At 38.3% G+C, this 22,692-nt stretch overlaps 2 protein-coding genes across 2 annotated transcripts; one reads left to right on the forward strand and one right to left on the reverse strand.

Annotated features, from left to right (window-relative positions):
* Nucleotides 1-3,030: 3,030 nt before the first annotated feature.
* Nucleotides 3,031-17,503, forward strand: LOC118813603 (angiopoietin-1-like). The gene is made up of 9 exons (XM_036579029.1): nucleotides 3,031-3,872; nucleotides 8,276-8,431; nucleotides 8,658-8,779; nucleotides 9,034-9,266; nucleotides 11,430-11,557; nucleotides 12,413-12,514; nucleotides 13,166-13,332; nucleotides 15,268-15,398; nucleotides 16,832-17,503. Exons 1-9 carry the CDS (start codon nucleotides 3,543-3,545, stop codon nucleotides 16,990-16,992), a joined length of 1,530 nt encoding a protein of 509 aa, XP_036434922.1. The 5' UTR covers nucleotides 3,031-3,542; the 3' UTR covers nucleotides 16,993-17,503.
* An 887-nt stretch (nucleotides 17,504-18,390) lies between these two features.
* cmtm8b (CKLF-like MARVEL transmembrane domain containing 8b) lies at nucleotides 18,391-21,986 on the reverse strand. The gene is made up of 4 exons (XM_036579042.1): nucleotides 21,556-21,986; nucleotides 20,194-20,367; nucleotides 19,493-19,612; nucleotides 18,391-19,066 (listed from the first exon to the last, which is right to left on the reverse strand). Exons 1-4 carry the CDS (start codon nucleotides 21,706-21,708, stop codon nucleotides 18,980-18,982), a joined length of 534 nt encoding a protein of 177 aa, XP_036434935.1. The 5' UTR covers nucleotides 21,709-21,986; the 3' UTR covers nucleotides 18,391-18,979.
* Nucleotides 21,987-22,692: the final 706 nt, after the last annotated feature.

Consider the following 22,692-nt stretch of genomic DNA (forward strand, 5'->3'; position numbering starts at 1 on the left):
TGACGCTGTGATTTAGCTGTTTTAACAGTAGATGGCATCCTTCAGCAAAATGAACCCACATTGTTCCAAAAGTATCCAGACATCCCTTCTAAGCAGGGGCAGATTTAGAGATGCTGGGGTCCTTGGCAAAAGACAAGAATGGGACCCCTTTGGATGTACATTCTTTCCTTGTTTTAAGTAATTTTAGTGACTAAAATGATCATTAAATTGGCAGATTATTTGACTTGTTTTAAGAAATATGCTACATTTGGCAATATAGTGAGACAATTAGGTAGAGTAACATAGAAATTAAGTCTTCTCCATACTGTAGATTTTTGCTTAATTGTCTTGTTCAGTTGTGTCATAATGTGACAACATAGAATATGTGGGAAATATAACCATGACCGAAGGATGCGACATTGACATTACTGAAAATAAGTACTGTAATCACCAATTACAGCTATTTTTATAATGTGTATGTACATATTTTGGAATCATTTACATCAACACGTTCAGTGTATCTAATGTGTTCTTAAGGCCTTTGACTTTTGGGGGCCCTAGGCAGTTGTCTATCTTTGCCTAATGCAAAGACCTCCCTTGCCTCTAATAAGTGAATTGAGCTGCTGTAAGGTGCCCTCTTTGCCAACACAGGCTTTCAATTGCACACAATTTGTATCTCCATAGAAAAGCATTGCTAATAGAATGGGACACTCTGGGGCAGCTGCACATGAGCCAAAGGTCACCATGGCCAATGCCAAGTGTTGGTTGGTTGCTTGTTAGCATGTTACCATAATTTTATACCCCTGAATTCCTCAATCTGTATAATGAAGAAGTGGCTGTCAGGTGAGAAAACTTTTGCCAGTTCAAATAAAAAAGTGAACTCACTGATCTTTGAGTTCATGTAAATCTGGGTTTAATAAAAATGACCTGTTACTAAACAAGCAAAGAAAGGAAAGACGCTGAAGGAGACTAACAGAGCTGAAGAAGCAGGTCTGATAAAGGTTAGTGATCAAGAAGAAAGAGTTAGTGTTATTTAAGATTTAAGTTAAAATTAAAACTGAATTTGTAGAAAGTATATTCCCTTTATATATCTTGTTCGTTAGACTAAATAAAAAAAAAAATTGAGAAAATATAATTTATGTGCTGTCAAAAGTTACTATGTATGTCACCTAGATTATTAAAAATGTAAGTGCATGTTTAGATGCACAAGCTGATACTGTGCCAATCCATAATCTGTGTTTTTGTATAATATATTTAGGACCTGTAGATTATCAAAGACAGAGGAGATAGCATTGCTTGACAGATGTGGACAGACATAATGTTTAATTCATGAAAGATCTGTGTTTAATACATTATGAAAAAACAGATATACTTTTTTTTTTTAAATCTACTTAATATACTTTTCTGCCTATTGCTACTCTAAAAGTTTATGATTAACAGACAGTTTTGTGCCATACCCCCAGACCCCCTTAGTAAAGGCTTATATACCAATCTGTAAATCTCATATTAATGTATTAACTACCCACATAGTACATCTGTTGGGTCTCTAAGGCTAGATTTATACTGACAGTCCAATTTGATTATTATTCTTTATTTTTATTATTATTATTATTATTATTATTATTATTATTGTTTTTAGCATTGGAATCTGATATTTTTGGTTTGTATATTGACCAAATTCATAGGAAAGAAGAAATGGCACTTTTGAGTTTTGCATTTTCCCCATTTCTTTAAAAAACATTACACTGTGAACATTATTCTGGACATAGAGTTCATCTAGTGGAGGTCAGCTGTATGGCCTCTGAGGGTGAGAGAGACTTTAATGTGCCCTCTCTTTGACCGCGAAGCCACAGCTTGCAGCCAAATGGGTGAAGGAGCAGACTGCTAAACACGCCGGCATGACAACAAACTCAGCAAGCATATCTTCACAACATGGAACATTTCTATGCTGTGAAAGTGTCAACAAAACAGTAACATGCCATTCAGCTTCTAGTTTGAGAGTCAGCATGTATACTGATAACTAGTGATTTCAGTTTTGTGACACTGTATTAATCCTCACAAAGGAGAACCAGAGCTGTTTGGCCTCACAGCACAGCAGTTTCAGGACCATAAACGGGTAGTAGTTACATATACAAAAGTGCAAAAGTGAAATTTTGGCAGATTCTATGCTTTTGATTATACTTTTAATTCTACTTAAGTATATTAGTGAAGAAATAAATCTGCTTTATATACACTTACATTTTAGTCAATAACATGTAGGTAGTAAGTCCTTTTGTGTTTAATTTTTTTTACATTATGTTGATGACAGCATCTGTTCTGCTTTGTGACTGGTCACACCTCTAACTTTTGAGGTTTATTATTCTATTTTAGACAGAAAGTATTTAGAAGACTTAAATTTAATTAATGAATTTCTGAGTGTATTATCTGTTGGTTCAGTCCTTGGTCATAATTCAGATACTTGCCAATGTAGCTGAAGTTTGAGCCAATTACCTGTAATAGCTTAACTAAACATGCTATCATGTCCTATATATGCACTTCTGCCCCTAGAGCAGGGATTATTAGCCCTTTTAGTCTGTAGGAGGGGGTCTTCTATTGCTGATGTGCAGACCTAGCTCATTTACAATAACAAAACAACATTTTGGGCCCGGACTATTACAGTCTGTACAGAACAAACAAGTATAAGCTGCCAGTGTTTTAAAATGTCCATTTCCCTGGTGAACATGAAGTTCTAGCACTTCCATAACATGAACAACGGATTTCTTTTCCTAAATCATTAGGTTTGCTTTCTTTTGAGAAAACAACTTTCTGGTAGACATGTTTGGGTTTATCATGCATTCAGATGATTCATTAGAAGTGTCTGTTTTCAGTCTTTTACTGAAGTTCCTACTGTGTGATTACTTGAAATTGTACAACAGCAACAAATAGCTTTTTATATAATTTAGGCTATGATCCTGAGTAGAACAATCTTTTACTCTCTGTCTTCAAATTTCATCCAATTTTGTACACACACACACCCTCCCTCCCTCACATTCTTGTGCAGTCAGCCTTTATGTGAGGCACACAGGCAGCATGCAGTGTGTTTTTACTGTACTGTGCAGAGCAGTCCTTTTTTAAAAGGCAGAGAGGACAGGAACAAGCAGTCTACATAGTCTTTACAGCCACTCTAAATCATTGGACACTGTCTGCAAAGCCCACTCATTGGTACCCTGGTACCCTCATGTGTACCACACATGTGGAGCCTACTGAGAGGAAAGACACTACATTAGGTTGGAGACTTCACTGTACTGAAGATTGCTGCTGATTGAGAGTGGTGATGTGTAGTTTACTTGAGTGCTGTTCAGCTGGATGGAGCATCATTTTCTTTGGATTATCTCTCAACCTTGAACTCTTTCTCACTTAAAGGACTCAGACTTACAGATCTTTGAAAGTCTTGTGTGGTGAGCCCTTGTTATAGCTTCCACTACCTTCAGTCTGTCTTTTTATTCTCAAAGCTTTTTTGCAGGAGGTCATTTCATTCGTACTTTGACGCATAGGTGAGTGTCGAGACCTTGTCTGTTGTCAAAATGATGAGCGTCGGTCTTCAGTTCTTTTCTATCATTCTTCTTTTGCCAAGAACATCTTGTCTAGAGAGTCTTTCCATGGATGGGTTATCAGTTAACTCAGCCAGCAGGAGCAGCCACAGTGGTCAGTTGAGCTCCCCTCAGTGCACCTACACCTTCATCTTGCCAGAGAACATGGAGGAGCGAGGTAGATGCTGGCCTCCAGGGAATGATGGTGAATATGAGGGGAACAGAGTTCAGAGAGATGCTCCGCTGGTGAAACAGAGCCTTTCTTACAAGAGGATACAACACTTGGAGGTGGCAATTGACAACTACACACAGTGGCTGCAGCGGGTAGGTAATGTACTATAGCTGCAAGTACTATAGTTTATATGGACAGAATGGAAAATAATGTCGAGGCAAAGTTGTTAGAGGTACTATATAGCATGTCATCAACTGCATCATCTTGTTTTTTTTCCCCATTTAAATTTTTTTATGCCATTTGTTACCAGCTGCCCTTTACACTGTGTACACATCGCATGATGAATGGACCAATAGAAGTGATCCAAAATTATTTGGAATAAAATCAAATTACATAGACTTGCATTCAAATTTAAGAACATTTACATTTTTTGCACAGTTACTGTTTCAAAGACATGAGAATTGACAATGTCTTGATGAAGGTTTACTTGGTAACTGTGTGAAATATATGTAAAGGACTCCCTTTGGTTCCTTATGCCTGTCCGGTGCAGATTTCGTTTTGTGACCTAAACTGCTAATAAACAACTGACTTTACTCAGAAGCAGTGTTGATTACAGCACAACTGGGAACGCATCTAATGAGAATGCACTATTATTGATGTGACAGCAATGGAGTGGAATGTCAAAAAGGCTGAATTTCTGGTGGACTTAATTGGATGTATTTCATTCTCTGTCTCTCCTTTAGTCCTTCCTTTTACTGGTTTTTGCAATGTTCCCACATCATAGTTGGCAAGCTGTTGCAAGTCCATTTCTGTATGCTTTCTAGTTCAATATTGAAATGCTCTTTGCCATATCCATTTCCCCTTTCTCTCTACCCCCCTTCTTTCAGCTCTGAATAAAATACACCCACAACCCCCTATCAGAGCTGGCACACAGCTGAGGGCAAGAAGAGCACGCTATTCTTTTTCCCATTCAGTAATTGCAGCACTGCTCTCTACAAAGTTCCCCTAAATAGACACACATAACTCATATAGAGTTAATACACTGGGAGTGGTATGTACAGAGTACATTTTTATCACGAAGTGGGTTTTAACCTTGCAACACACATAAATAAGAGTTAGACATATTTGGCTTGCTTTAACCTTCTTAAGCCATCATTTTAGCCTCTGTTTAGTCTCTCTTTCTCTAGCATCCACTTTGAAGTCCTTCCATCCATCAACTTCTTTTCATTCACTTCATGGTGCATTGCTTTATAAATACTAATGATCCAATGTTTTTGAAAGTACAGAATGTTTTAAAAAAAGTACAGAAAAATAAAAGGCATTTGTGGTGCGACAGCTTGTGTGGAACATACAGTACTGTGCAAAAGCCCACTCTTCATTTAATTTCCAGTCAAAACAGCCATTATGTACGAGTTATTCATTGTTCAGCGTCAGGAAACAAGAAAAGTAGAAAACATATGTTTAACAGAAAGTTACACAGAAGCCTCATCGACTAAATAACTTTCCTTTTATTACAACTCCCATTTTATTCTGGAGACTTGCTTTCAGTTTTTCAAAGAAATCTACAGAGATATTTTTCACACCTCCAAAGTTCAGTCTTAGAAGTTGGCTGCGTTGTCTGCTTTTTAAGATCCAAGTAATCCCAAACACATTCATGATGTTGAGGTCTGGGAATAGCAGCTTCTTTGTTTGATTCTTTGTTTCTTCTTTTTTTCTGTTTCCTTTACATAGTAACTGCTTCTTGACAGCTGCACATCCTTTCAGACCCATAGCGTCTTACAGTCAATGGATGTGCCGACCCATCAATCAAAGAAGAGATCTCCTTAATATCTTTTATATTTTTAATTTGGGCCACAAGTGTTACAGGACAGCAGCCCTTTTTTCTTTTCTTTCCTTTTCTTTCCTTTTTAAATACCCACCTGGGCTCAGTACCATACCGGTCACCCCTCTACAAAGGTGTGACAAAGGGCTGCTGTTTGCCACAGCCTTAAGTAGAGGAGTCCACAGGTGTGCCAGGTTGTGCCTAATCAGCCCGAGGGCTTCTGGGAATTGGAGTTCCCGGAACTTGTGGCGCCTCGTCACCGTCGCCCTCTGCTGGCGGCCGGCAGAGCAGGCTGGGCCCTTACAAGAAGTAGCTCATGTCTCCTTTTTGTCTTATGCTATTCTCCTAAGGTATTTTAAGACAGTCACCATTAAGTCCCCTGAGCCATCAAAGAGCTCCTCTGGGGAAAGGCCTGTGGATTTTTTCAGATCTGAAGCTAGATTGGAGCTTGATTTTATCCTCTCTCTCAAAAGATGAAAGCCTTAGGCACTATTTATCTGATGGTGACAGTTTTGGTGGTCTACCAGCTCTTACATGGTTGTCAGGAGTCCCATTTTCATTGCATCTTTAACATTTTTTTAGTCCAGTTTTGGAAACTGTTTTTTCCTGTTTTTCACTGAGCAAAACGTCCTCCTGGCCCCAGTACTTTACTTATCAACACTACAAGTAATTTCTCTGTGTTTGTTTATTCCCCCCTGCATCTACTCGGCCAAAAGAGCTGTGTGAACATGAGTCTCAGCTAGACCACACCTCAGCACCTCAGCAGTGCTTTATCTGCACTGAGTGAAGGGAATTTCCCTCAGATTACATAGTGTGGAAAAGCTGGGCTGGTCAGTTTCAGGTTCACAGGGACAAGATATGCGTGCCAGTTGTGTGTGTTTGCCTGTGATCCAAGAAGGACTCAGTTGGGGGGCTGCTGGACATCATAGGCTTCAGGCCAAATATACACACTCAGAGGACAGCCAAAGAGGAAACAGATCAAATATCACACATACACAGATGCAAATGGAAAGATTAAAACTCTTTCTCTTTCACTGTCCCTCTCTCTTTCTATCTCTTCCTCCCTCTCTCCCTCCCTGCCTCCCTCTCTCTCTCTCTCTCTCTCTCTCTCTCTCTCTCTCTCTCTCTCCTCCCCCCCACACACACACCCCTGCACACACACATGCTGGTGTAAATTATAGCACATATAAATGATCTATTTTGATACTTGTGCGTAATGCTGTTGTCCACATCAGTACATGCTGTTGAGAGGCTCTGAGTAAAGTGTAAAAATACATCTGAGTGAATATGCTGAGTAGGCAGATTGCATTGGATCTGCTTGCTGTTAGTGGTGCAGACATTCTCCTGACCCTCTATTGTTTTTGGTTTGTGCATGTTTATCTTAGTCGCTGCACTTTGCACTTTTTCACAGTGAATTTCATGTGTGTGTCAGTATCTTCCACTGCCTCTGTCACTGCTGTGAATGAGTGCAGACAGAACATTGCTCACATTTAGAGTCTGTACTGACCGAACACTTTCAGTCCCTTAATGACTTTCACGAGGAAAATCATGTTAATTTAATCTTTTAGTGCTCCAAGGACAATCAAAAATTTAGTAGAACATCTGCGAGAGCATTTGGATGATGTGAAAATATTACACAGTGGTGTCATAGAACATTCAGGCACATTGTGTAGACTGAAAGGAATGAATGGAGTAAAGATCTGCAGACTCATATTCTATCCTATGAAAGGGACGTTAGTGCTTGTTCTTATTTACCGCACCAGCATAACAGTCATTATGTATGCTTTTTTAGGCTGATAGTAACTTGTTTAACTCTTCTTTATCATGACATACTAACAAAGAACACATTCCATATATCTAAGTCAGTAATAAACATATTAAATGTTAAATGGAGGTGAATTTGTTTAAACAATCAAGGTCATTGATGAATGTGTATACATTTGTAATTGGAGTCAGCCGGATCAGAAAAAAATACAAACCACACGTTTTGATATTTTTGGCCATGACTGATTATCTGCTCTAAAGAACACAATTTTGCAAGTGCAGCATAGTCTGATCAAAAGATTTCAGAGGAATTTCAGAGAAAAGCTGCCATAATTCGTAAGACTGGAATAGTTTACAAAAGAATTGCTGACCTTGAAGATTTGGACCTCCATCTGTAGTCTGAGAATAGATTCAGCACCATTTTATTCCTGTCCTCTTGCATCATTCAACGATCCATGCAGTAGCTGTAGAATCCTCAAACAAGTGACAAAGAGCCCTAGTGCTGTTTTGCTTTTGCTGCACAGTTAATTAGCCTAATTATTTAAAGATTAATGGCGTAAGGATTTGTGGATCTGTAGTGGATCTTCTTTCAATCTTTCAGTGCTCCACAGATAGTCAAGCAGTTAGTGGAACATCTGGGAGAGCATTTGGATGATGTGAAAATATTGCGCTATACAAAAGGTACCTTAGAACATTCAGGCATGTTCTGTAGACTGAAGAGAAGTAAGAGAGTAAAGATTTGTAGACTCATGTCATGTGAAAGGGGCATTAATGCTTGTTCTTATTTACCACACAACCATAACACTGTCATTAAATATGCTTCATAGGCTCATGGTGACTTTTGATATTTCAAAATAGATCATTGAAATTCATCTTGATATTTAAGAATGATTTGGTTCTGTAATACATTATAACCTCAAAATGGGGCTAGAGATTGAAGTGAAATGGTATGTGTGTGTGTGTGTGCAGATTGAGGGCTATGTAAAGGATGGTCTAAAGGAAGAAATGGCTCAACTGCAATATATTGCTGTACCCAACCACACAGTGGCCCTGTTGGATCTGAGCAGCAGTCTACTCTTCCAGACTGCCCATTACTCAAAACGACTGAGTGACATGGAAACACAGGTAAAACAACTCTGATCTTCTGAAGATTGGGTTCAGTGCAAAAGTTATTGGCCGGAACACATTGTACAAAACACATTTTTGTTTCTCTAACAAAGGTAGAATTAATCATAATATTGATATTTCTTGCATGTGTAAAGCTAATTCACAACAATGCGTATCATGAAAAATTCTTGAAAGTGGCCTCATAAACCCATCATGAGGTTTTTTTTCTGTGACTGTATTGCAGGTGATAAATCAAACCTCCAAACTGGAGATTCAGTTGTTAGAAAACTCTCTGTCCACCGTTAAGCTGGAGACACAACTGCTTCGTCAAACCAATGAGATCAACAGACTCTACAATACTAGCAAGTAAAGTCTTACTATTGACTGGTACAGACCTAATACAGACAATACATCATCTACACTGAAAAAAGTGGTGCAGTAAATTTACTTGATTCAGTAGTATACACCATTTCCACACTGATAGAATCTATTACATAAAATGAATTTTATCTTTCAGGTACTTTGTGCATCATTTTTTACTTCTACATTGTAAAATAACTGTTAAATGAGGAGTGCCTCTCAGGCTTCAGGAAAATCATCTCCAGATCTGCTGTGTTCAGGGCTCTGGAGCAGCGGATGCAGGACATGGAGGTGCGTCACCATGCAGAGCTGAGCTGGGTAGCAGATGAGCAGGCTAAACTGCAAAAGCTCATCACCACCCAAACCTCGATCATCCAGAGTCTAGAGTTCAGTCTAGAAGAGGCCAACTACAACAACAGCGCCCTCTACAGCCAGCAGATACAGCTACAGAACACAGTCAGCAACCTGCTTGAACTCTGCTCTACAGATAAAGGTATGTAAATAGTGCAGAGAATATACATCCACACAGAGCATAGGCATGGGTAGTATGTCAATATGTTATTGTTATTGTGATGTGGTTTCTGGGTAATATCATGGTCAGAATACTGACCAAATGCATGTCTCCTTAAAAAAGAAATTTAGACCAATTAAAGAGAGACTAAACAAAAACAATCAGTGTACAGCAATTACCTAAACTGCATTGTAACAAGCAGCTAATTAGATGTCCATCTATTATGTTATTATCTATCTATTATATTTACCAATTGTTTGACTTTACCTCCTGTTTTTTTTTTTGATAGCCTTTTGAAAGCATTTTGTTTTTCACAGCTTGTTTACAAACCTCATATTTTCACTGTTGCAAGTGGGGTAATTGTTATCTTTTGGAAAGGTCAGTATTTTGTTTTTGTTTGATTGTGCATAACCCTGTGGTAGTTTTAGGGGTACATGTAAACTCTCTCTGCAGATACATTATATGGCCAAAAGTATGTGGGCAGCCCTCTTAATTATTGAGTTCAGATGTTTCAGCCACACTTGTTCATTGCTAACAGGTGTATAAAATGAAGCACATAACCATGCAATCTCCACAGACAAATACTGGCGGTAGAATGGGTCCCCTTAAATGGCCAGGGCCCACTGGCAGGTCCAAATTTTTATTACAAATTTCTATAACTGCTATAGAATTCCACCTTTGCCTCATGTCAGTTTGTTAAATTTCTGCCCTGCTAGATCTGCCCTGGTCAACTGTAAGAGCTATTTTTGTAAAATGGAAACATCTAGGAGCACCAACAGCTAAGTCACAAAGTGGTAGACCATGCAAACTCTCTGAGTGGGGTCCCGAGTGCTGAAGAGTGCACCGTGTAAAAATCACCTTTCTCCTGTTGCATCACTCACTGCATAGATCCAAAGTGTCTTCATGACATATGTTCCATAGTGAAGCAGCTGCACACAAGCCTAAGATCACTATGCGCAATGCAAAGCGTCAGCTGGAGTGGTGTAAAGTACGCTGTCACCAGACTCTGGTGCATTGGAAACACGTTCTTTAGAGTGATGAATCACACTTCTCTATCTGGCAATCTTATTGATGAATTTGGTGGATGCCAGGAGTACACCACATACTGGAATACACAGTGCTGAGAGTAAAGTTTGGAGGAATAATGGTCTGGGGCTGTTTTTCAGGAGGGTTGTGCTAGGCCCCTCAGTACCAATGAAGGGTAGTGTTAATGCTACTGCATACAAAGACATTTTAGACAGTTATGTGCTTCCAACTTTGTAGCAACAGTTTAGGGAAGGCCCTTTCTTGTTTCAGCATGAACATTCCATTGTTCATAAAGCGAGGTCCATAGAGACATGGTTTGATGACTTTGCTGTGGAGAAACTCCAGTGGCTTGCATAGAGTACTGACCTCAACCCCACTGATCGCTTTTGTAATGAATTGGAACATCAATTGTGAGCCAGGCCTTCTCATCCACCATCAATGCCTGACCTCACAAATGTTCTTTGACTGCAGCACAAATTCCCACAGACAAACTCCAAAATTCTGTGGAAAGAGTAGAGCTATTATAGCCCCAAAAGGAGGGGCCCACTGCATTTTTATGCCCATGGTTTTGGAATGGGATGTCCAACAAACTTATATCGGTATGATGGTCATGTGTCCACATACTTTTAGCCATATAGTGTATCTGCACAACTTTTACAGACCAACAGTTCAATGTCTTAAAATATATGTGTTATAACTGTTTGATATTGGAACTGTTGTAGGGTGTAAATAACCTTTGCTGCTTCCAAGTTTCTTGGAAGCACATTTCCAATAAGGGCTTTTGGAAATGTATTTCCCGTATCCCTGTCCAAATTCAATAGACTGTTCTGCATCATATTGAACACTTTTGTTATTTAAGGCAGATCACAAAACACAAACACAATGACAGATGAACACTTTCTTGCCAAAAAAGTATTTAGAGGTCCCTGTTGTTTTAATTTATGGAGCAATAACTAGAACCAGTGCTTTATGGAGGTATGCGGAGGTTATTTTTCAGAGAATGGACAGCTATTATTATAAGTCACTGATAAACTATACAATCTTTTATACAATCTGTCAGAGACATGTTATTTATTTCTTTGTTTTTGCATATCTTTTCCCCTGTTATTGTGAATGCAGCAAGCACAAGTCCACTGAAGCGAGTAGATGAGCAGAGGAAGTTTCGTGACTGTGCTGAGCTCTTCCAGGCTGGTTTTAACAGGAGTGGAATCTATGCCGTCCACATCACCTTGCGGGATACCAAGAAGGTCAGCTGTCTGTCAGCAGCTGAAGATATGGATATCAATATAGATGGCAGTATTTCAATATTTCTGTCTTATAATGTGGGATAAACTTCCTTGCCTGCATCAATCATGTTTAAAAAAGCATATCAGAGTAGATATCATTGCATCTGAATGTGCTATATATAGCTAATAATGTGCCATACTTACACTGCCAGTACACAAGCTCCACCTATGTGGTTTAAGCTATGTACATTTATATCTATATGTCTATATCTATTTATCTACATATGCCCTTCATGCTATGGCATTCTAACCCATAACCTTTATGTGTGTTTGCTTTCAATGGATTAATCTATTTGCAGTAAACATCAGTACAATCTTTCAGATGTTTTCTAGCACTGTGTTAGGTATTAGCTGGCCCAGTGATGAAACAGTAATGGCTGAAAATACTCTTGGCTGAACACTGTGGGTAACAGCTGGGCAGTGTGCTACTGTACTCCTCCAGCACTCAGACTGCTCTCTCTCTGGCTCATCTGCACTGACCGGGTCAGCATGGCTGTCTGGCGCTGGCCATTATTAGATCTGACCCGGTCAGTGCAGAGTTTGATGTTTCTGACAGAGTAAAGCAAAATGTAAGATTCAGTGTGTATTGTGTGAAGCTCTAAATACTGAAGAACACTGTAATTCTCCATCCTGATAAAACAATTTTACATACTTTTACATGCATAATTGGTTTGGATACATTATTGTTGCAGTTTCATTAAAAGAGAATGAATTATTCTACACCCTGTCATTATACACCCTGGGGAGAAGAAGTTTAATATATAATGTTCAAGATGTAGAGATCTGTATGTTAAGCTTTAACTCCATCTCCCTCAGGTCTATTGCAATATGGAGACAGCAGGTGGGGGCTGGACCGTCATCCAGCTCAGAAAAGATGGAACTCTAGATTTCCACAAGACATGGAAAGAATACAAGATGGTAAATTCAATGAAGAGAGTACATCATGTTTATTTAACTTCATTAAACATAAACATTTTGTTTTAATCCCTTATACTCTTTTTTCAGTTATAATCTTATGCTATAATCAATCATATGCATTGAAGTGAAAATGTGTTACTTGTTAAGTGTACCACTGATCAAATGATAGAATAGAATAATTAACAGCAATAATTTTGGTCTGATACATTTAACCTCTCAACCCCCAGGCTTACTATTCCATTAGTAAACTTAAGCCCTATTACATAGTAACTACTATGAATTACACTACAGTTCAAAGGGTTTAAACTTGATACAAAACCAAACAAAATGATCTACCTCAGACTTGATCTTATTCACTTATTCAAACGTTCGGCGTTCTGTATGTTAAATGTATGTTAAATTTGAATGTCATGCAATTGCACGTGACCAACATACTGCAATAAAAATGGTAATGGAAAATAGTAATAGTAATAAATTTTATTTTATTTTCTTCTTCTCTAGGCTTATCAGCAGTGCTAAGCGATCTCTGACTGATGTCCAGCAGTAGCTAAAGAAGTGAAATCTAGTAATACTTGCTACTAAAACTTATGACATGCCTGATAAGGCTGTTACATGAATTGAATGTCTGTGCATGTACTTGTTTTGTTTCAGGGCTTTGGGTCTCTGTCTGGTGAGCACTGGTTGGGAAATGAGTTTGTGTTCCAGTTGACCAGTAAGCAGCAGTACACTCTGAGAGTGGAGCTGACAGACTGGGAGGGGCAGCAGGTCTTTTCACAATACGACAGCTTCAAGCTTGCCAGTGAGAAACAAAACTATAGGTAACTAACTACAGGTAAAGTCATGATGTACTAAATTTAGCCCAAGTGTTAGCATTAGCACTGTGATCCATGTTGCAGTGTTTAAGTAAAGTTGGAGAGAGTGGGGTTGGTTGGCACAGTTTTGCTCTCTCACTTATATCCCAGGCCGACTACAGGATAACCCAACTAGCAGTAAATGAAAGCTTAACATCTTTGCTAAAAAACAAACACTGTCAATGTCATTAAAGAGTTCCTGTACTTATGACAAAATTCATATTGTGTAATTTTGTGTTCCAACCAGTCCTGACATTAAATGTTAAAAGGCTGCAATTTAAAGAAGGAAGCAACTAATGGAAACAATCAGTGCTTTTAATTTAAACTAAACCACAAATGTGAACATTAAATTGAAACAAAAATGTTTTTTAATAGTGTTAGTAATGTTTGATTTTAACAGTATGTTTAGTGTGTATGTAGTGTGTAATATAAAATAATATAATATATGCTTGTGACAATAGCTATGGCATGTGCCAGCCAACCCCCAAAATCAAAGTGCTCATCCACTTCAGGTCATAATTCTGCATTTACATAGTGTTGGCAATCTGGCATGACTTATCCTTGGCTTTCAAACCATATATCAAAATATAGCTGATTGGCATTTCAACTGACAACAATTAACATGTTTTTCAATATCTCTGTTCACAACTTACAGGCCAAGTTGGAGAAGAGGGCAATTATTTTTATGTTACATTTTTGTGAGAGTCCCCCCTAATGACCTTAAAGTTAATGCTGTGCCAATCAATCCCACTCTCTCCCCTATATATATATGGAGCAGCCAATGCACCTTTATCATACTCCAACTAAAAGCCAGAACACATGTTAAACAAAAGCACGATTAGTATATATTTTCATCTTATGTAGGCTAATTGGGTCGTATGACATACATTCTAAAGGTTGTGCAAAAAGACCCAGACTGGTCCCTCATCCTGGCCACTGAGAGCTGTGTGTGTGCAATAAAGTGACCTACATTACTTTATTCCTGAGTGACACTATCACCGCTTCACCACCTGCTCCTCATACCAAACCAAATTCCCAATAACAAACACACTCGCATTCACATACCTCATCATGTCCTCATACTAATGGAGACATTGGAACAAACAGGTTTTAATGATCAACACTGTGATAAATAAAATTGTAAACTAAATTATATTGGCATAATGATTGATTTGGAAATTATGAATTATTTCAGAAATCTAAACACTTTGAGACTCCTTCTCTAGCAGCTGTACAAAGTTGTACAAGTTAAATTACCAAAAGCCTCCAAGTCCAGGCTCTCTTTATTCCATCACTTTTAAAATGGTAATTCATAGCAAAGTTGCTTAAACCAAATCTGTGTATGCTGTATTCCAAACAACGGCATGTTTAGTTGCTTTGATCATTATTTCCAGTATTCCATTCATTTTGACTGAACGCAGTGTGTTTAAAATATCTGTTCTATGATCAAGCAAATGGTGCTGTTCATCTTTCAGCACTTAAGAGACAACTGCAAAATACCAGGTAGGTATAAAAGTATCATATCAGCTGCCCTAGCTGGAAATTAATGTATTATGAATTACCATCTGGATAAAAATAATCTTTGCCAGCATTATCACATAATTTGTCAGATATAATTTCCTCCTTATTATGGAATGTTGCCTGTTGTTATTAAGATAAATGGGGGAGATAAAGCAGTCTTCTTCAGGGTGCAGATAAACAAAACACTCCAGGATCCATATGCTACTCCCTAGTATAGCGCTCATGGACTACAGCCTCAGGCCTGTTCACATAAAAATGACATTAAAGAGTAGTATAATAGAAACAGTACAGCCTCGCCCCTTAACAATAGCACCTGGCAGAATTGGCTAAATTAATTCTAGATGGTTGCTATAAAATGCATGTATAATCTCTGTTTCTCAGGTTGTTTCTGAAGAGTCACAGTGGAAGTGCTGGCAGGCAGAGCAGTTTAGTAATAAATGGAGCTGATTTCAGTACCAAAGATGTGGACAATGACAACTGCATCTGCAAATGTGCCCTCATGCTTACTGGGGGTAAGTAATGCCTGATCAGTTTCACACAGCAACACAAGTTCATTCACATTGCTGTAAAATCTCGCTAAGACCTCATGAGCCCCAGTAACATCTGGGATGATAGCCAACATGTAACAGTAGATCTCTAGCTTTCCACACTTGATGTTGTTGTTCTCCATTATCAATAGTGCAGCTAATGCAAAGAATCAAGCCAGAGTCACTCTCATACACAGCTGTATCTGATATGTGATTCAACAGTTAATTAAACATAGAGAACAAGTGTATATATGGTTCTTTTTCTGTTAAAAGACAACTTAAAGACACATTCTAGCCAGAAATCACATTTGCACAATGTTCCTCTTACTTTAAGCAAGTCTATGTGAGATTACCTAACAAACTGGGTTGTTTGAGGGTAACGTTTGGTAATTTAGACATGTAGCTTGCACAGTACTAACTGATGGAGTGTGAGCTTCCATTGCTTGTTAGCTACATTAGCTTTGTAACTCCAGTTAAGAAAAAGGAAGCAAACATTGTACACAAACTTTATTTGGGATATTGCAATATTTTTAGCTGAAGCATCACTGTAAGATTCTTTTGAATGGCCACTAGCACAGTGACCTGCATCTCACCTGTGTGCTGAATGTGGGTGACTGGTGGGGGGGTCATCCTATGTTTCCGGGGTTCTATGTTTCCTGGCCCCTTTATTTTATTAATGAAATTATTGAAACAGCCTTATGTTTCAAGGGCCGTATGGTCCCCAGGCCCTGTGTTGCCTCCTTATAATTTTGGAAATAATCCAATATTCCCAGGGTCCTGTGTTTCCTCATTAATATTTTCATGGGAATGTTCCCATGTTGCCTCAATCATATTTCCTTGGCATCGAAATAACAGTAACATCCATAAGTCTAGTATATTTACAAAAATACATATTCTGATGTTTAGTAAATCATAACTGAAATTGTGTCCATGTACATGCTGCTTCCAAATAGATTCTTTTATTAAAGCACACTCTGATTGAACATTTCACTGAACAAAAATGATAGTAGGCAGCATTTAAATAGATTTACTTTTAATTTTAAGTAAACTTTACGATGTAAATAACATTGCTGAACATTAACGAAGTTGGCATTTGTGCTAACAGTGGAATCTTTGAGCACATTTTCAACAACATCTACTCTTCATTTTAATACTGTGTTTGTAAATCATCTCAATGTTGTTACTTTATTCTGCGGGTCACAGTTAGCAAAAAAACAGTCAGTGCACCACACTTAAACCAGAAAAAGCAATTATTCAAAATATTCATGCATTCTACTCTCTGATTTGTCTCCATTTAGTAAAGCAGACTTGTTTAAGATCTTACCTGTTGATAGTCATTAATCTGGGACAGAGCATGCATGAGTTTTCCTCCCCATTGCAGCTCATTCTTCATTTTTGTGTGGTCTGTTTTCATAAAGGCTGGTGGTTTGATGCTTGTGGCCCATCAAATCTTAATGGCATGTACTATTCTAATGGGAAGAACACTGGCAAATTTGATGGCATTAAGTGGCACTATTTCAAAGGGTCCAGCTACTCTCTGTGTGCTACAGTCATGATGATCCGACCTGCAGACTTCTGAATACAGTCCGCCCACTGATCAGCTGATGGACATTTTCACTGTCATTACTTTCACAAGGAGCTCGTGGTTTGGAATATATGTGTTATTGTACATGACTTTTTTTTGTAATGAGCTGTGAAATGAATAGGCTGTATGGAAAATGGTGATGTTTTGCTACATAACAAGCAAATAATCTTTGTGTGATGATATTACTTTGCTAACTGCATTTTAAAGAAGCTGTCATTTTAATGTTTGCTGTGAAGAATTTAAAAAGAATAATACAGCATTTTTTTTCCTCACAGTCTGGCAGAAGCTAATTAGATTTCCTTCAAGTTTCATCATCATGTTAACATGCTACCTGTGAGAGCTCAGCTTCTCTGCAACCTGTTGTTGTACATCTCTAGACTTGTACCAGTCAGGCAGCTCTGCTGGGCACAACACGATGTACTTTAGATGCTTTACTATTTAGAAAAGTATTTTTGTTGGAGGTGCTGAAGAACTGCCCGTGGGGTCATTTTCACTCCTACCACCCCCTGCGATCCCACCTTTTTCATTTTAAAATGCTTTAATTTTAAATGATGCTCTGCAATTTGTTGTGTACACAAGAGTGATACATTATATCTGAATATGTCTAGACAGGACAGGAAAATAGAGGCTAGATTCTTTTGCAGGAGTAAGATTGACACAGGCCTCATGAAATTAAATGGTAAGATTGAGCTCAAAATAGAAGGACCTCTAAATGGCCATTAAATAGTACTTATTAATAATGGTTCCACAGACTGAGTAGAAGAATGTGTGTTCATTTGCCAAGTGTTCTGAACTGTTTATATCACAATATTTTTTGATTTGAATATGCTACTGAGAGTGTTCAGGTGCTGAGTCTACTATGTTTTTCTGTGATTTCTCTACTGATCATAAGGGATATTTTACACAGATTTTTTCAAATGTTCTGCATGATTCAATCGTAGACATGTATTGAAAGTCATTCAGAGTGTTTTGATGTGAAATAGTTAATTATAGAGAAAGTTACAGACTCATATTTCTTTTTAAAGGTGGTGATAGGAACCAGGACTCACAATGCACACAACGCAAGTGTAGCCATTTTATTAATTATCCAAAACAACCAGTGAATCTACATGCATCTAAACTTACATGCACTGTTGATAGTATTAAAATAGTGATGAATCTGGAAAAAAATCTGTTGACTGTTTTTCCTCACAGAAAGTTTTTTTTAATAACTTTCTGTGAGGGATCCTTTATGCATTAAACTCTTTAGACATCTGGTTCCTATCACACCACTGTGAACAATTCTGACTCATTAAGTATCTCTAGAAAAGAGCATTTCTCATCAAACCACTCTGAATGACTGTTTACATCTTAACCATTTAATTATGCAAAAATTTGGAAAAGTAGGTGGAATTCCCTCTGCTAAACACTTCAGCTGTGGTGCAGTACTGTGTGAGTGTAGTGTTATTTGAAACCAACGTAAAAAAGAATGTCTTTTATTTTAGCATTTAGGATTCATGGTGAAATTTAGCTGTAGATGACAGCATTAGGTAATAATTGTGTTAGCAATACTTTATGGACTCAGCCAATATACATGCAATTTATATTTTGTTTTTTATTGCACAGTTCAGTGTTATATACACTTCACTTCCAACATACACAAATATACCATATTTACAAGAACAGTGTACTATTACAAACACTAAATATAAATACAAAAAAACAATTCAAATATGCATGATAGAGGGGCATCCTATGCTAACTTAAAAAATAATCTGTTTTTTCTATAACTACCAAACTGTACAAAACATTATAAAAGTCTTTGAGGAGTACAACAGAGTACAGTTCTGAAAAAGATCACAAAAACAAATATTACATCCTAAAACATTTACATTTGATAAAAGGCCATTAAAACATATGGATTATAAAGTTTCATATGATAAAAGTTAGATGCTTCTAAATGGTAATTCTAGTTGTTTAATTTTTTCAAGCACCCTTCAGATCAGGAATCATCACTTTTTGATCTCCAAGATTTGTAGCTCACAAATGCATTTGCTGCATAACAAAGCACAACCAAGAAGGCAAATACCTAAAAAACAAAATGAGAAAATGATTATAAAATTAGCATTCGTCATGTTCATTAGAAACTGTGTAAGGAAACAAATCAGGTATTTACCATTCTCACTGGAAAAATTACACACTTACATATTATTTTTATATCTTTGTGAGGACTCATAACTTGCTTAGAACTATAACCTAAACCCCAAGTCAGGATTTTCCTGATCCTAACTCTAATCATAAGCCTCACCTTTGTTAGGTTTTAACCCTTTTACCCCACAAAACAATTCATATTTATACATGCATATCATATCTTGTATCCAAATGCTGTGAAAGGATTGTGTAAAAGAAGGAGAAAGCTTTATGGTAAATGTGTCCTTAAAGTCACAAGTCAGTAAATGTAGCTTGTGCTAAACTAATCAGAGAAGCTGTTGAGAGGGAGTGATGCTCCTCTTACCGTGGAAGCCAACCAGCTGATGTAGTAATAGCGGCCCCTAGTGGCATGAGTCACAGAAGCAGCATTTATCACTGCAGCGGTCATGTAAAGAACAGCAGCACTGCTGTTGAAGCACAAACCCTGTGAAAAGAATCTCAGGTAGTTTTTGCCCTTCTGGATTTGATTTGAGCCTTCATGCCTCAAAGGGTGATGCTAATTTTGCTGTACTCACAGTTTGTTTTATAGGCTGTTCTTATTGTGTTATACAGTATATCTGTTCTCCACTGATGTTGCAACATATTTACAAATGTGTCCAAATATTTTAATAAAACAAAAAACTGCATGTTTCACATATATCATTTACATTAATGCTGCTGAACCATTCAGTGTTTTTTTTTTAAATATAATGTGGACTAAAGTATCAGCCCCAGGTCTCCTTGGTGACTGCAGTGATACTAAAATCATACTTCACTTGCCATCTCTGTAGATTACCTAAAATAATTAATTCTTTTTAATTAATCTTTTATAGGTTTCTTACAAGGGTATTTTTACTCTTGCATTTATAATCTTAGGGACATTTTTGCCCCGAGCCCACATTAATTTCTGATATTGTCCACTATTACACATACAGTAGGTCAGCATGCACGCACACCATCTTCAAATTCATTTCCTGGCCTATAATTCCACAAGTGGCTCTTAGGATTTGAGTTGAATCTACTCACAAGCACTGTCCAGGGCACCTGTGGTATCTTGGTGTGCGCTGTGGTCAGATACAGTAGGAAGAGGCAGACGGTCAGCACCCAGCAGACCACTGATACAAACATCACCCAGCCCAGTGCAGGCACATGCAAATACTCTGTCCCACCTAGAAGAGTCCACACTAGCAGCCCACACACCTGAGGACACAATGAAGACAGACCTTTGCCATAGAGTAATGTAGTTCATATGTCAATCACATAAAAATGTAACGCAAGAAAAATGGGACTGATCATTATATGACAAGTGCATCATACGAAAAGGCTGAAGTTTATTGTACAGATTTTGAACTTCACGGGCTAACTTTCCCAACACAGAGCTTAGATCAGTAGTTTCCAACCCTGTTCCTGGAGACCCCCTTGCTCTTCACAGTTTAGTGTTTTGTATTCTGATCCATCAGTGCATAAAATGACCCAGTGTCTGCTTATGTGGCTTTTATTGCTGTAAACTGTATAAATTCTAAGTTCTGACTAATAGGTTCCTGTCTTCACCCATACACACCCAGCCTTCCATCCTGTTACAAGAAACAAAGAATTCCTCACTGAAAGCTTGGTATCACAGGAAAAGTTGTTTTGGAGTCGGCAGATATGCCTAGCTGGAGATTAAACACTGAGTCAATGCTTGGATGAGATTCAGAATGGATTGTGGAAGGAAAGCGAACAATAAGGGAGAGAGGAAGAGTCTGTTTGCCAAGCTGTTTTGGTTTGTCCACTTCCTCTGCTCTGTGGAATCCGGCTGCCCCTCCTTTTCATTAAATCCAAGTTTGAAATTCCTGATATCGGCTGAACTAAATAGATTAACCAATAGTAGACAGCCTGGCTGTAAAACGCTTACATGGCCATATTAATGCTCACAACACATTTCACTAGCGCCTCTATAGCACGTGAACAGAACATCTGTATGTTCTGTATATAGCAGAAAGAACACATCTCTGCCAGTTTCAGTCTTTGCTAGTAGTAAAAAGCAGGACAGAACATGATTTCAGCTATTCCACTTCTAATTAGAACCTATTTGTGCAACTTACATATACAATATATATCATGTTAGTTTATTTTGGTGTTATGCTACAGTTATTATTACCACTAAAGTTATCATTACCACTACAGTTATTACAAAGACATAAGGACAATGTCAATCATGCATCACGTGACAGGTCCAGTAGCCCATAGACTTTAGTTAACCTCTTACACTTACACAGCCTCATTGCTCAGTTAATTCAGTTTATTGTGTATTTTGTTACTAACTGTAAACCATAGTTTAGTTGGTTTCTATACACTTCCTACTCTCTCTATAATACACTACATTTTTAGAGAATGTAGGCTACTCACTGTTTCTGCAAACATAAGCACGCCTGGCGGAGAGCACACAAATTTCTTGTCATAAGCCAGTGTAGAGTGGGACAGGCCTCCATTGTCCAAACTCGACATTTTACTCGTCCTGTTCGTTCTGTCCTCTGTACTTGCCTCCGGGTCTTCCTCCATCCTGACCGAGACACACTGGTCCTTTCTGAGTCAGAAATGTTATGCTAGTGATGATGTCTGTGAGTAGAAGTTGGCCTTTTTACAGACTGAAGGAGTAGCGCCCCCTATCGCCAACTTGTGTTTGTACACATTGACACTCATCCAACACTTCTTCTAAAATGAAAGGGAGTTTGTCTCGACTTTTCTGTAAGGGCTTTACTCTAGAGGTTGGAACATTGCTGTGAGTGATTGTATTCAGCCACAAGAGCATTAGTGAGGTCAGGTACTGATGTTGGATGATTAGTTCTGGATCACAAACTCCACACCAACTCATCCTAAAGGTACTGCATGGAGCTCCATCACTAGAGAACGCAGTTCCACTGGTCAACAGCCCACTGCTGGAGCGCTTTATGCCCCTCTAGCCACCGCTTGACATTGGTTAGGGTGACCTTAGGCTCGTGTGTGGCTGCTCCAGAGTGTCTTACTGTACTGGCAGTGCTTTTCTATGAAGATTATACAAACTGTGCGCAGTCGAAAGCGCGTGTCAACATTCAGGCACCGCAAGGTAACTGAATTCACTAATTAGAAGGGCTTTTAGAAAGATAGTGTATTATGAGGGAAACAGTCCAAATGGTGTAAAATAAACCAGAAACTTTGCAGCAAATCCATAATAAAGGCTTTCAGTTATTTAGTGGGAAGAGAGCAGGCTGACGTTTCATCACCCAATAGAGAGAAGTTTATCCTCCGTCGTGGGAGATGCTGATTAACCCAGTCTAAAGTGCCATTTAGTAAACCGCAATATAAGACTGAAAGATAATCATGGAAAATATCAGGGTTGTCTGCTCGATGCCATGTGAAGCTTTTCTCAACCACCGTCATTCTTTTACCTGCAATAAAACGAATTCACCACAAGGGGGCAGCAAGTCCATCTGATCAGTGTAGAAACTCTGACCAGAGTGCAGCATGCTAGACCACAAACAACAAGCCTCCTTATTAACATTAGTC

This window comes from Colossoma macropomum, unplaced genomic scaffold (genome assembly GCF_904425465.1).
Source record: "Colossoma macropomum unplaced genomic scaffold, Colossoma_macropomum, whole genome shotgun sequence".
Taxonomy (NCBI): Eukaryota; Metazoa; Chordata; class Actinopteri; order Characiformes; family Serrasalmidae; genus Colossoma; species Colossoma macropomum.

Excerpts from the sequence above, each read along its gene's own strand:
- LOC118813603 (XM_036579029.1), top strand. The coding sequence starts at position 3,543 with ATGATGAGCGTCGGTCTTCAGTTCTTTTCTATCATTCTTCTTTTGCCA. Across the intron at positions 13,333-15,267 it reads AGTGAGAAACAAAACTATAG|GTTGTTTCTGAAGAGTCACA; the intron begins GTAACTAACTAC and ends TCTGTTTCTCAG. Across the intron at positions 15,399-16,831 it reads TGCCCTCATGCTTACTGGGG|GCTGGTGGTTTGATGCTTGT; the intron begins GTAAGTAATGCC and ends GTTTTCATAAAG.
- cmtm8b (XM_036579042.1), bottom strand. The coding sequence starts at position 21,708 with ATGGAGGAAGACCCGGAGGCAAGTACAGAGGACAGAACGAACAGGACG. Across the intron at positions 20,368-21,555 it reads TGCTTATGTTTGCAGAAACA|GTGTGTGGGCTGCTAGTGTG; the intron begins GTGAGTAGCCTA and ends TTGTGTCCTCAG. Across the intron at positions 19,613-20,193 it reads AGGTGCCCTGGACAGTGCTT|GGTTTGTGCTTCAACAGCAG; the intron begins GTGAGTAGATTC and ends TTCTTTTCACAG.